General features: G+C 43.5%; 2 protein-coding genes across 4 annotated transcripts; one reads left to right on the top strand and one right to left on the bottom strand.

Annotated features, from left to right (window-relative positions):
- The first annotated feature begins 399 nt into the window (after positions 1-399).
- On the top strand, positions 400-5728 carry LOC132261684 (coactosin-like protein). Its single transcript, XM_059760604.1, has 3 exons — positions 400-680; positions 5119-5442; positions 5509-5728. Exons 1-3 carry the CDS (start codon positions 630-632, stop codon positions 5620-5622), a joined length of 489 nt encoding a protein of 162 aa, XP_059616587.1. The 5' UTR covers positions 400-629; the 3' UTR covers positions 5623-5728.
- Positions 5729-5749: 21 nt separating this feature from the next.
- Positions 5750-8787, bottom strand: LOC132261667 (nuclear transcription factor Y subunit gamma). Of its 3 annotated transcripts, none has more exons than XM_059760591.1 (3): positions 8635-8787; positions 6891-7650; positions 5750-6378 (listed from the first exon to the last, which is right to left on the bottom strand). In XM_059760591.1, exons 2-3 carry the CDS (start codon positions 7641-7643, stop codon positions 6160-6162), a joined length of 972 nt encoding a protein of 323 aa, XP_059616574.1. In that variant the 5' UTR covers positions 7644-7650; positions 8635-8787; the 3' UTR covers positions 5750-6159. The 3 variants fall into 3 exon arrangements, with proteins under 3 accessions (XP_059616574.1, XP_059616566.1, XP_059616555.1); XM_059760583.1 differs by lacking the exon at positions 8635-8787 and adding an exon at positions 8216-8597; XM_059760572.1 differs by lacking the exon at positions 8635-8787 and having other exon boundaries at positions 6891-7830.
- Between the last annotated feature and the right edge of the window lie 5603 nt (positions 8788-14390).

Here is a 14390-nt window from a genome sequence, read left to right as displayed (position 1 = left end):
AAAGTGCGGTGACACGATTCTTCGACTGGACAAAAAATGTGAGATCCACGATAAGATCGGGCACAGAGAGACAGAAAGCAATTGATATCCACAGGCATTGAGAGTGTGTGCAGCGGAGGAAGTGCGAGGAGAAAAGACATTCCGTTGGAGTGTTGGAGGCATAAAAGAGTGTATTGTTCCTTTTGATATTCCATAGCGAAAAGCGAAGAGAGAAAGAGAGATGAACTCCAGCCGCCACCCAAAAGTGAAACACAGCACAAGAGGCCCCCAATATAATTTTTATGATGACTCTCATGAACACAAAATAATCTCTTGCGGACTCAAAATAATTCCTCTGCCGCACACACGCTCGGCCGGGGCGCACACAGTGCAAGTGGATACACACTGGAAGGCACTTTGTGGGCCCCGAGCGCGATCAGTTGCCTCCCATCCGCCAAGTGCACAAGGTCTTCTCTTCTCCCGGAGAGTTTTGGCGCTCTATCGCTTCTGGCCACGAATTTGCCGGTGCGCTCCATACATTCACCCCGCCGCGTTCTCGAGTGTGCAGAGCTGATATTTTCGCGAAAGCTGTGGCCGCGCAGTGTGTGACTCAAATTGGATATATCGCACCATATCGACCCGAAAAAATAATGTCTGACGTGATGGAAATTGAGCAAATTGTGGAGACAAAGCCAAAAAAGGTAAATATTTGAATCCACTGAAATACAATATATTCCGATGCCACAACGAGAGGCACCATATGGTAGGATTAATCACCTTGAGATCGCGCGGTTTTCTCAACCCCACAGAAAACGCGCTGTTGCTGCAGGTGAAAAAGTGTGTGGAATTTCATAATTTCCTACAGATTCCCAGATGGGAATTACCAAGAGAACTTCATGATAGACATCAAGTGTGGTTCTGTCTTTGCTTTGTCAGGAAATGGCGAGAGAGAGAGAGAGAGAGAGAGGGAGAGATTGTCCAAAAGTCAGGCTTTACTGTTGTATTATTTTCTCTCTCCCTCTCTTGACAATGTTAATTAAACCTCTGCGGGATTTCTTGCTTCTTTCACATTTTTTCGGATGTACAAATCATGGATCAAGGCGCTCAGACTAGACACAATCTGCCTCACAGATCGATATATCTATTGCAAAGTCTCCCTTCATCAGTTGTAGGCCCTTAAAAGAATCCCAGGATTAGATTCTGAGTCATTTTAGCTCTTTAATCTAATTCTAGACATAAGATCGCACACTTAACTGACCTATATTCCATTTTAAGATATGATCTCAAATTTAGTAATTCTAACTTAACTATAAATTAAAATCATTTATGCTACGCATCTTGTTTGATTTTATCAATTAAATACTCATTTTCTAGAGATTATTCTATCAAATTCTGAAGGCATTAGAACAATTATGACCTCAGCTCTTCATGTCTTGTCGTGAAAGAAGAGAAAACATTGCGTGTGCCTCCGAAGCACCTTGCGCAGTGTCTCTACCTTGTCCAATTAAAGTCTACGGTAAAATTACATTTCAAGAGCAAAATTGAAAAAATTGCCAAGTCGAAAACTGGGATGGAACATTTTTTCACGATCTAGCGAACTCCTGAGCAAGAGTCTCTCACGAACTTCTGCACACAATGAGCCACCTCTTCCCCGGGATGATTGAGAACTCTATTGCCGGGTCCCTAAATCAACTCCGGCCATTCACTGGCTTTCCCAAAAACAAGACACATTGCCAAAAATAATTCACGTGAAGTTAATTTCCTCCCAGGCGCGTTTTCTCCGCCATCAACCATTGATCTCACCTTCCTTCATCATCGCGCACTTCAACCGGTTTTGGCGCTGCAGATTTTTTCGAGCTCTCCTCTTTGCCACCATTCTTAAATTTCATTGCGATATTTATGGTGTGAGTTTGCACGGGGGATTTTTTCCAGTATCATCTGCATTTGACCTCCGCAACGCCGCAGAGTTGTGTTGCATCTCTCGATATTGTAGCTTCATTAATGCCAAAAGCAAATCAATGGGAAAACTCTCCGACAATTCTCAAGTTCAGTTACCTCGACAAAAGGCGGACAGCAAAAAAAAACTGACTTGTGCGCTTCTTTTGCACTAATGAAGATACACTTTTGATGATCTCGTAACCTCTGCGGCTATTTCAACATCTCGACTTTCCACATTTTCACCGCCAGGTGCAAGAAATATGGACAAAAAATTCTTCACATTCCCACAATTTCCGCGCGTTCTGAGGCGGAGGGAAAAATGAGTGGAGTTGTATTTTATCGTCTCTGCGTAAAGCTTTTATCTGGGCATTAAAAAAATTAGACTCTATAGACAGACGCTCACACTCTTAGTCACTCTTTTTTCGCAATAAAACACTCGTGACTCATATAAAAGACTTGTATGGATGTCAGTTGAAATTTCACACTCACACTGCATCAGCCGAATATAATCGCACACTTCCTAAATAAGGAAATGTTAATGACTTTAAGCTCAGAGCAGAACATCTCTAAAAATACACACAAAGTCAGAAAAAGTCGCCGGAGAAAGGATGAAAAAAAAACCTTATCTTTCACTCATTTTCTCCTCTCTTGATAATGCAGTACCAATATTTCTCTTTCTCTCTCTCTCTCTCTCTCTCTCTTTGGATAACACTTCAAATCCAAGTGTTACGCGGCTTATTAATTCTCTATCTCGACAAAGAGAGGAAAGCCAACCACCAGATAAACTCTCTAATCAAGTCCGCTAGAATTGGGTGAAGAGGAAAAAAACCTCCCAACTGAAAAGCGTTCTAATTCAATTAGAGATATTATCGCAAAGTGTTCATTCTCCAACAGTTGACTCAATAAATTATTCACGAGTCTGTTGGAAAGTCACAAAAAACAGAGGTTTTATCTCCCATTTCTTGTGTGCCACATGAGGTGAAAATTCGCCCATATTTTGCTTGAACTAATGAAACTCATTTAACAGATACGAAGGGAAGATAGCCATCAAGTTTAGGGATCCGTGCGATAAACACTTAATGACCCTCTGGGAAAGTTTGATTTATTCAAGTGATTTGCATAATATTCCAAAGGGCATTTTGTACACAATGAAGAGCATGAAGTTTTCTTCTTGACACACTCGCTTCTGTGGAAACTAGCCAAGGTCGTTGGTTTGTGCAGAAAACAACTTCTCAATTCAAGGGGGAGATATAATAATGTTGAATTTCAACCTTCAATGAAATCTTATGGACAATATGAGACAATATTCTAGGTTATGTTATGAATTTAAAACTAATTTCGTTACTAAATAAACACAAAATTCATTCATTATTGCGCCTAAGCTGGTATAATTTGCAATTCCTGGCACAAGAATGAATGAAATGTGATGAAGACCACAAACTTTCAATGGCAAACTGTGTTAATTATGCTAAGATTCACCATAATCATTTCCCCCTTGACACATTCCTCTGCGATAAATTTATACGAATAAATGTTCAGAGGCTAAGTCAATTATTTCTCCCTTAAGTCCAAACAACAACTCTTCAACCCTTCGCCAGTGTCACGGTGAATCAGGGAGGATTTATTCACCTCTGCGAGCATTAATCGTGAGAGGGGTGAAAGTCAATTGTCGGGTTGAAGGTTGACGCAATTAAATTTAAAGGACTCTCAGGGATCACAAGTGTTTTATTGGCACGCTACAAAGTTTCATTTTATTGCACTGAATGCAAGAAAATCTCAAGAGAACTTCCGGAAGACGAGTCAATTAATGTTATTCCGCGAGGAAATCTAACTGAATAGTAAATGCCGTGCTTTGAGCGTGTAAAACCTGTAAAATGTAAACTATAACTAATGACTTGCGGAGTGGCCAATAGAGCACGTGTGGCCATTCATCTATATCTGGTTTCACCTCAAAACGCGGCAATAAAGTGCGTCTGAATGGGAAGTGGCTGCAGAAATCTCAATAGGGCGATAAAAATCGTTCCGATATTGCATTTCTTCATGCACAAACAGCCACACAATGTCGAGAGAGTCTCGCCAATAAAACACTTCACGCGACGTCGCGAAGTTGTCCTCAATGAGAGAAGAACTGTTTGCTGACAATTCCACCAAATCATTGCCGATGGATTTATCGCTCTCGCATGGCGGAACATTGACCAAATGGCTTGTCTTTGCTGTGGAGTTCAACGGTTCGTGGGAAGTTTTTCTTTGTCTTTGGCATTGCAAATTAGATGGGGATTTTGCACCCTCCTTTCGGGGTTTAATTTTAGCCTGAAACTCTTCATCGTGTTGCTCACTTTTCACTTTTCCTACCAACATTTCTCACTCATCGCGCGTGCAAAAGCCATTGAAAATGAGCTGGAAATAATTGTGATACAACGTCTTGAATTATTGGGGAAGCGATGAAGTAATATGGTTATCGATTTGCACTGCGAGGAGTGTTTCTTCGTCAACACTGCTCTCTCATGGCTTTATCTCGGCCACAAGACATTCACTCCACAAGACTCTGTTTCTGGGGAAATTTGCTGGCGAAAATAATCTTATCAGAGAGATTTTTTTTATTGTTTCTGCGCCGGCAATTAAGAAGTAAAAACACCGCATATTCACCCATCGAGGGAAAGACTTTTTGAGTGAATTGAGGGATTATCTTGGTGCGGAAAAGCATATGAGTTTCTCCCAAATTTCACCGAGAATCTCCTCATCAAATCAATTATGATTTCTTTTATCTGCTGCCGCGTCAATTTGACCGGAATTACTCTCGTGCGCGCGCGAAGGGAAAGTCCCGGCAATTGCCGATAAGGTGTTTTATGATGATTGCAATAATACGAAGTGAATTCCCGCAATTTGCATCAACTATTGCCGTATCCAAGGGAGAGACAATCACAAACTGTAGACCACTTAAAATACCTAAAATAATCTATTTATAGGGAAGAATATTCGTCACATTTGTTAAGAAAGAAACTTTCTTCCACTTCCTAAGACTCCACTTCTGATCTGTACATCTCTTCAGCCCGTAATATCTCTCCCTTGGCTGCACCTTCGCTTCCGATTCTTTGTTGTCTGATCATCAATCTTTAAATAGAACCAGAAGCTGGAGAGAGTTCAGCTGAGATCGTTCACCGGCAGCCAGATTCTGAAGATTCTCTCTGTGTTTAATTGTAGATGCCAATGTCAACATCCCTGGACAAGGAATCCATTCGCGAGGCCTACGAAGACGTGCGGTCAGATCTGTCGGACAGCGACTGGTGTGTCTTCAAATACGACGGCGTGCGCATCATGCACACGGCGTCTGGCACGGACTTCGATGAGTTCAAGGGACAATTCACGGACGGCGAGCGTGCCTTCGGCTACCTGCGCGTGCAGATGGGCGACGAGATGTCCAAGAGGCGCAAATTCCTCCTGCTCACCTGGATCGGGCCGAACGTGGGCGTCCTGCAGCGTGCCAAAATGTCCACAGACAAGGCAGTCATCAAAGATGTGATCAACGTAAGACACTTTCTCGCTTTCTCAGCTGCCAAATTCACAACATTTCTTCTTTCTCGTGTTTTGCAGAACTTCGCTGTGGAACTCCAGGCGGAATCGCAGTCCGACCTGGATCTCGACGCCTTCCGGGATGCCCTGAACAAGGCCGGCGGCGCCAATTACGGCACAGGCATTCGCAACTGAGCCGTCGAGTCATTTTCCGCCTCTATCTTAATGCTTTGTGTAGTATTAATTTGTATAATTCTGAAGCCGCGAAATCGTGAATGTTCAATAAAGTGTAATTTGTAATTGAGAAAATCGTGTCCTTTTCTCTCAATCAATTTTATTGCTCACTTATTCCTGAATCTTATCAAATATACGACAACATCGATCAGGCACACTAAATGTGTGTCTTTTGCAGAAATCTTCAATGCAAACGCGCCTCAATTCAAGGAGTGTTTGTCCTTTGATTACTTCGGGCTCCTTGAATTCATCAAAAGTCACTTGATTTTTCCCACTCCCACTTCCGCGCCCCTCAAAGCCCCAATCAAAATCACTCCTTTCGGCTTCTAATCAACTACCTTACAAAATATACACTTCCTTACGAACTACAGTCATTAATATGAGAAACAGGTGACAGAGTTTTAACCACTTGAATGGCATCGACTTCTTGAGCCTCACACTTCCCCTCCGCCGCTATCGGCCGGCCGCATAGGAAGGCCCCATCACGATCAGCTGATGCTACCCTTCCGTCGACGAGCCCGCCGTCGCCGTCGTCGCGCTGGCGTTGATGAACATCGGCGACGCCGACACTTGCGGCTGCGACACGGGCTGTCCCAACTGGAGGATCTGCGGCTGGCCCGCCTGCTGCTGCGGCGACGCCGTCTGGATGATGATGGGCTGCTGCTGCGCGCCACTCTGCATCCGGATCAGGTTCAGTTGCGACGGAGACAGCGGAATCTGCGGAAGAGTGAATGCATTAGTCAATTTATCCCGAAAGATTTCCAACGCTTTGAGGCTTTCTGTGTCAATTGAAGGACTATTAAGCAACAAGTAGTTGAAGAAATTCCTTCAAAATCTCTTTCACGATTGATTTTATCCAAATAACTTGGACTTAATATTTTTTATGCTTTGTGGCGTTGATTATTGAAAGGTTTTAAGGTAAATTTTTCAATTTCTTCTACTTAAAAAGGACGATTTTGACTTCTTACAGCGTCAAGAAGTCCCATAAACTAGGAAAAAGCAAAAATTCATTTTTGATCCTGTTCTTGACCAATAAACAGAGCATTATGTGTCCTTATTTTCTGCTTCGGAGTCAAATATTGATATTAATATTGATTTGGTTAAATAACACTTAAGAAAAGCAATGAAAGGGAGAGAAAATTGGACGGTTAAAGACAGATTCTCTGCTCTTAAGCAATAAGGAATAGAATGAGGGCAACTCGTGCGCATCAGCGGCGAGGAAAACTCACCTGGATGTGCTGAATCTCGCCCGTGGGCGTCACGATCTGCTGCAGCACCTGCAGCGGCTGATTCTGCTGCGGCACGTTGTTCACGATCATGGCGTTGGTGGCGGGCGCCTGTGCGCCCTGCGGCGCCGCCGTGGGCGACGTGACGATGATGTTGTTGGGCATGCCACCCAGCGTCACGGGCGTCGACGTCTGCACCTGAATCTGCGCCGGCGCAGGCGCCTGGCCCTGCAGCGCCTGCTGATGTTGCTGCGCCAGTTGGAAGTAGTACTGAATCTGGTTGCCTTGATCACAGTTGCTCGTGGTCTTGAACTCGCTGTCCTTCTTGATCAGCTTGATCTCCTCGCGCGGCACGATGTCGATGAGGAAGTCGAACTGATCGTAGCGCGAGATCGCCATCGCGATGTCGCTGCGCTGCAGCGTGCGTCGCTTGTTGTCCTCCGTGTAAACCCACGCGCGCAGCGTCAGCTCGTGGATGAAGATCTCCGACGCCTTGGCGAACAGCAGCGGCGCCTCGGCCGAGATCATCTTCACGTCCTCGTCCAGCTTCATGATCTTCTTTATCCTGGCCAGCGGCAGATTCTGATTCTTCGCGTCCACCGTCTTGATGCGCTTCACCTCCTCATTGATGATGGGCCAGAAGCTGTTCAGCGTCGTCAGCGCCTCGCTCTCTGCGCCGCTCGCCGCGTTGTTCTCATCCCCAGAGCCGCTGCCCGCCGCGCCACTCGCGCCGGCCTCCTGAGCGTCTTGGCTCATGTCTTCGCTGCAATGCGGATAAAAATTAATTGGATAAGCGGGATAACTACAACCAGGACGCCAACCCAGGAAAAAATCTCTTTGCCGGAAGAAAAAATGTTTGTTTGCCCACAAAAATGCATGTTTTGGACAATTATGAGCACACAATGAAGATGCAGAATGACTCAATTGCACCCTTTTCATCTTTTAGCCAATTTTTTGAATGCCACAAATAATCACAACTATTGGAATTGAGCGAGAAACTTTCCAAATCTCAAATTGAAAAGAATTTTTCATTTCTTGTGAACAAAATGTTTTCTGCAAAAATGACTGAATTGAAAGTCAAATTAATAATTCCTTTTCCCTCAGGAAATTTAGACAGTCTTTGAACACTGAGACATTCGAAGAAACACACGCTTTCCTCCGCGGAGAATCTCAAATCTTCTGCCGCGACTCAGTCTAAGCGCGCGGAGTTTCTTATTCGAGACACCTTCGCGTGTCTCGGTTGAGTGGATCCCCTCTTAAGGAGTGACGACACCCGCAAAAAAGATGCGTAAACACGCCGTGGCTGCCTTCTTTGGGCCCTTGCTCACCTCTTCAGCAGCACGTATGACATCCTCTGCCTTGCTCGTGGGCCTGGAAGTCCTCCTGGGCGCCGCACAGGCACCGGCAGAGCAGCCAAAGGCACGCCAAGCCGCCTCCGCGCGGCGTGAAAGAGCGCGCGAGGAAGGCAAAGAAGTTGGCTGGCGGATGGGAAACACTGAGAATTCACTTGCAATGCGATGCTGCGTGAGAAATGAATGAGTGCATGTGTAAACAGTCTGAGTGCAGCGTACGTGAAGCACGTGGTAAAATCGTGAGTTTTTGGGGTTTCAAAAACCAATGGGGATGATCGGCACAGTTATAAACCAATAGAAAAATTGTCAGTTGTCCGAAGCTCCAATGAAATTTGCCATAAGCGCCGCCATTGGATTTGATTGGTTGTTTTTGACGTCCATTGAAACTCACTGACCAGTTTGGCGGCAAATTCGAACGCTTATCAGCCCACAACACCCACAATCACCACAGCAATGCCGGCAATAACACTTTCACCGCGGATTTGGATTTGCACGGGGTCGATTGAGTGGGAAATTCACGCGAAAATTGGTCTTTTAACACAGCGACGGCACCAAAATCGAATGACGTGCTGTCAACTTTGACAAAACAACATTCGCCGCTGGCAACACTGGAAAATCCACGATTTTGCCCTCTGCGATGCCAGCGCCATCTGCGTGGTTTCACCTCTAGCGCCCAGGTGGCGCCTGAAGTGAGATGAGCGAATTGAGTCTTCTAAAGTAAGAGAAAATGCTTCAATTGTCTACATTTGTAGAAAAGGAAGAAAAACTGCCTTTCAAGCAAATTGATTTAGCAAAGAATCGATGGAGAGAAGTGCAAAATTAACTTAACAAGAAGTTGAATTAATCTTCTCAATGAAACGATTAATTTTTGACCTCTTTCAGCTGGGCTGATCAGAAATCACGCTGATCTGTGCATTGAGAAGTCGGAGCGGCGAAACTCTCGAGACCGTGCAGCCGAAATGACTTATAATTATTCTCCACAGAAGGCGAAATGCATCACTGACTGTCGCCATCGATGCTAATAACATTTCTCCATCGGATGAGAGCCCAGTAATTTCATCGGCAATTGATGCCTCTCTTCTCGAGCCTCGCAATTCCAGCTTGACATCAATTGCACCAGTGATTTCGCCATGGACATGCAGACGAGAGAAGGTCGCTCTCGATTTGCCCCGAGACGCGTTTCACCGGCTTTTCTGCACATGATGTTGGAAATCGACCGACTCGCCTTCATTTTGTTGCCTCATCCGGGGATGACAATCTTGGTCGTCCGATTGGAAACATTCCAACTTGCTCGGCTTCATTTATCGCTCAGACTCCGCCCAGTCATCTCGGATTCTCTCTCCATCGCCAGAGTTGCGCTGTGACGCCGCCGTCAACAATTCGAGATTCGTCCAAAGACGCCCGCGAACAAGGGAGAGACAGTGGGCGGAAATCTGTACGCCACTTTGGCAATTGAAGCGTTTTCAGGGAATTGTGACGTCATGAATCGAAAGCGCTGCTTGAAAAGTATTTTTTGAGCATTGAACAAGTCTTGTTGTATCAATTAATCTCGTCATTTATATTTATATTTTTTGCTCAAAAATATTCTTCAAAAAAGCAAAGTCAGACAAAGTGATGCGTTTCGCCTTGATATTGAGCTCAAAAGGAAGAAAGAGGATCCCCAAGAGATCCTCAACATTCTCGGGGCCCTTGTGGCGGAGCGCGAGAGATCTGCGCCCGGAGGAGGCGACAGTAGCCAAGACCAGCAGCCGCGGAGAGAGAGCGAGGGAGCCTCCAACGACTGGCGAGAGATCATTCGCCGTGAATATCAATGAAGCGATGGAGCAGGGAGTGAATTGGAATCACGATCTTCTGGTTTTCTCCTCTTTTGCATCACCAAAAGCTTGACAATAAGTCCACATAAAGTATCTTGAAATTTATTATGTGATGGAATTCACGATTTCGTATGCTCATCACTCCGATGTAACAAAATTGGATGGAAAATGGCTGGTGACGATCGGTCGCGGTGGACGCGTTGGGTTTCTTCACATGAGATGCAAAGAGAGGGACAAATAAAATGGATTGAGAGATAATCAAATCAATTCATTGGACTCTTGTTTAATGCAAATGACTCTCTTTTCCACCTCATCTTTTTACTGCCTCATTGTGCGCCCGATTGAGGAACACGAGAAACGACTTTTGCCCATTAAACACTCTCAATTCCACTTAGACCTTCGCCTGGCGAGATGGAGACTGTCAAATATGGCCTGAAGTGGTGTACAGCGCAGCGGAAGTGTTGAGAATTGAGAAGTATTTACAACACTTGCTTCTTAAATGATCTTTCTTTCAACAAATTGGGCAGAAAATTTCGAGTTTCCTCCAATGATTTGGTTAGAAAATGCACTAAAATGAAACATAACCTCAAAAATAGATTTTGAAGATTTAAGCGTCTCCACTAGCTTTTAAGTTTTAACACAATTAAAGAGGGAAAATGGTTAAAATCAACAATTTAAGAACTAATTAGTCCATATGGGTTAATATAAATCCTATTTTTCCTCCTAAAATTGTGTTAAAAAGTAAATTTCAGGCATTTTGAGTCGATAAGTGTCGATAAGTTAACCAACTTACCAACATTTCCACGTCATAATTTGATTAATATAAACAAATTAAATATGCTTTGTTCAAATTTTATCAAATTTTATATAAAATTGGAACGCATTGATGAAGAATACACCAACAATAAATGGGTAAACCAACGCAACTCTGGATGTTGACGTCGAAGAGAGCGAGCGTTGCGCCAATGTTGGATCTCTCAGCGAAATGGTGGGACATTGATGACCTCCTCCGACTGATTACCAATTCCTCAGGTGACATTTCCCAATCATAAATCGAAGAAGAGACAAGCGCGCTCTTGGTAGGGAGAGTCGCTCGAGGAAGTCTCTGCGTGCTGCTGGAGAAATTTCAATTGATTGGATCTCCGCGGACTAACGGTGCCCGCGAGAATGTTAATGGCGTTCCAGTCTTTCGTATTTATTATAACTTTTCTGTATGATTTTTGCCTCCATTGACAACTTCTCATACGAGAGGAGAAATTTTAATCAATACAAACTCTCCAATAATGGAATTCGTCCCATTAAATATGAAGAATATGAAGTGACGACTTATGGATTTTCTCCTCTGTCAGCAAAATGACAAAGAGCTGCACTTTGCCATTTTCGGATGGCTTTCCGCAAAGATTTTCGCCACGATATCCTCCGCAGTGCGCTCAATGTGACGAATACGCCAAGAGTGATGTGCATGATTTATTAATTCATGGCGAGAAGCGCGCGAGAGAATAAAAGCCTCCCACGCGAACGGCGCGGAATTAAATATATCAGGATATTTTCAACTCCGGCGAAGGAATATTTTTGTAATCCATCCAATCAGATTGATTCATTACAGTGTCAGGAAATAATTACGGGGCTTTATTAAAATTTACAGGCAGACAAAGGACGAGAGAGTCGATGAACTTGGCCACAGAAATTTGGTCACTGAGTGTCTGGACAGCCGTCAATGGCGGAGGTGAAATTATGTTTGGGGCGAGAGGAACAGATGATCCGAACCAAATGGCGCAAAACAAAGGCAGGGAAAAATCGATACGCAATCCGAAGAATTAATAGAGGTTGGAAATCTCACGATGCTTTGTTGTGTCTGGCCACGGAGTGCAATCAAATGGCAGTTTCAGGCGCTGTGGTGGAAATGATCCAGAGAGGGAAAAAGTGTGGCTGTAAAATGCCTTAACCTTCACCTCGATCGCCGCACTTGCATAACTCCGCGACTCGCGAACAATAAGCCTCCCTCGCGCGCTTCCCACAGAAGTCACAGACGGAATTGAGAAAAAATCATAATTTATGCAAATTATGTTTTCTTCCATTGAAAATGGAATAGCATCTCGCCATTCCTTCCTCATGTTTGTTTTAGATTATTTCGTCTGTCCATGACAATGAAAGTTTTTCCCAGAAGAAGTCGCGCATTTATTATTTCGACTCTAGATCTTTATAAGCGTTTAACTGTGACTTATTTTCCGAAAGTAGGCGAATTCTGATATAATTCACTCTCATTTTCTTCCCCAAAAAGTTCACATATTTAACTGAAATTAGACTGTAAAGTAGTGTTTTCATTATAAAGAAGGTGTTATAAAGACTTTTAAATGAAATAACTGAAGAGCAATTATGACAGAACAAACATTTTAGTCAAGATTTTAGAATAAACGATGACTTTGGCCTCTGTTCCTGATCAAACTACAATTTTCAAATTTGCATAATTTACCTCCAAACACCTTCTAATCGATCGTTAAAGTGCTAAATTCGTTGGTAAATTTACTGACCAAAAAATGCAGTCATTTATTTCTAAGCAGTTGTCTTGGCTTGAGTGATTCTGATGGTTTTAATACAGCGCTGAACATCATGAATGATCTCTGTGGATTGAAATCACTTTGCGCGCAATTTGTTGGGATATTTTCTGTGCTGTTTCCATTGTTCAGCTGCGATACAGTGTCGTTGTTAAGTGTGATTGTTGGCTGTGTAAAAACGCACCCGCTGATCGTCAGCCACATGCAAAATTCACGGGGAAAACATTGATCAAGCGAAGGGTGACATATGCGCCAGGGTAATTCATCCCTTTGGCCAACGAGATACGAGGGTAAAAAAGACTCATGATTACTCTCTCGTGTGTAATTTAATTTTGATTTTATCATTGCTGTTCTCCCCACAAATCCGCCGATGTGACATATTTGTGTGAGGTTGATTATTTGAGGTTGCTCACGGTCTCGTCTCCGATATACCTGTATTTACACACTGGAGGTGATTCATTTCACTCCGGCCGGGCGGAGGAGGAGGAGGGGCGGGGAATGTGGAAAAGGTGACACTCAGAGAAAATAGGGGACTCGCAGCCGTAAAAAATCGATTTCCTCCGCTTCAAACTGCGGAGAGAATGTGTCGTTCTCAATTTCATAATAATCACACTCCTTTATAGATTCCGCAAATGCTCTTGTCGCGCATATTTTGCCGTCTTTGGGGGTTGAATGCAAGATCGCGGCGGGCGTGAACTGATAAAATGTGTAGTCTGCAGAGAATGCCGCGAGTTTTCACTGGCGGATAATGTACCATTCGGCGGGAACAATTATTATTATTTCACACATTGGTGAGCACAATAGTGTAATTTCTAACACGGCGGGCGTGCGCTCGCGCTCGCGCCTGCAATTGTTGAAAAGTGTTTTTTACTACAGCAGCGAACTTGCAAGAGTTTTGAAAAGCAAGAGTTTCTTGGGCGAAAAGAGTGTTTTCATCAACGGTCAAGACATCAAAAAAAGAAGCAAATGAGGAAATTGGAAAATGATCTTCTGATTCATCTTCTTCTCCACAAAACAATAACTCTCCATTTATTCATTGGATTCCACCTTCAACGATCACCCAACGATCTTCTCACCTTCACAAAGGCGATGATCTTCAATTTGGCGCGCGCGACAGTGTGCGAAGATGGCCTGATGAGGGAGGTGAATGAAATTAATGAGAAAATTCAGCTCGAAACTTTTTCCACATGCGCCCTCAAGCGTGTCTTCGGCCTCCTTCTTCGTGGTTTCTTTCCAACGTACAATCTTCTCTCCCCCGACCCGAAAAAGTACACACGGAGAGTCACAAAAGTGCGCGCAAAACACGCCAGAAGGAGAGGTCAAGGGGGAGATATTGTGGTCAGAGGATGTTGATCAGCTCAGCAGAAGTCTCAGAACCTGAAAGTGTTTAAGTATCTGCAAAATTCTGTTCATGAACGCTTCTTTTCTGCCAATTTAATCGTGATTTTAGTTTGGAATAAGATCTTCCTATTACTTGTTAAGTTATGTGATTAATTTAATACAAATTCAACGAATAATCAGCATTATAGTCCATAATTTCTTATGCTAAAGTCGAAAGTCATTCTGATTATTGACAAAAACCTATTTTTTGGACATTTGGTGTTAAAACCCTCCAAAAAAACATTTAGGTCTTGGAAAATGTTTATTTTAATTTTATTTGCAAATGTTACTCAGTAAAACATTATGTCTTTGTCCTAAGAAAGTTCTAAGCTGATTCTTGAAGCATCTCTTATTGATATTTTAAGCTTATGGTATAAAAAGATGCCTAAAAGTATAGTTTTT

This window comes from Phlebotomus argentipes, unplaced genomic scaffold (assembly GCF_947086385.1).
Source record: "Phlebotomus argentipes unplaced genomic scaffold, Phlebotomus argentipes genome assembly contig_46, whole genome shotgun sequence".
NCBI classification, from domain to species: Eukaryota; Metazoa; Arthropoda; class Insecta; order Diptera; family Psychodidae; genus Phlebotomus; species Phlebotomus argentipes.
Note: the sequence above shows the minus strand (reverse complement) of the source record. Positions and strands in the feature narration are given on the sequence as shown.

What these genes read in the sequence shown, in the direction of transcription:
- LOC132261684 (XM_059760604.1), top strand. Translation starts at nt 630, where the DNA reads ATGTCTGACGTGATGGAAATTGAGCAAATTGTGGAGACAAAGCCAAAA. An exon ending in TGGAGACAAAGCCAAAAAAG is followed by an intron (nt 681 to 5,118) that starts GTAAATATTTGA and finishes GTTTAATTGTAG; the next exon opens with ATGCCAATGTCAACATCCCT. An exon ending in TCATCAAAGATGTGATCAAC is followed by an intron (nt 5,443 to 5,508) that starts GTAAGACACTTT and finishes CGTGTTTTGCAG; the next exon opens with AACTTCGCTGTGGAACTCCA.
- LOC132261667 (XM_059760572.1), bottom strand. Translation starts at nt 7,826, where the DNA reads ATGAAAAGGGTGCAATTGAGTCATTCTGCATCTTCATTGTGTGCTCAT. An exon ending in GCGAGATTCAGCACATCCAG is followed by an intron (nt 6,379 to 6,890) that starts GTGAGTTTTCCT and finishes ACTCTTCCGCAG; the next exon opens with ATTCCGCTGTCTCCGTCGCA.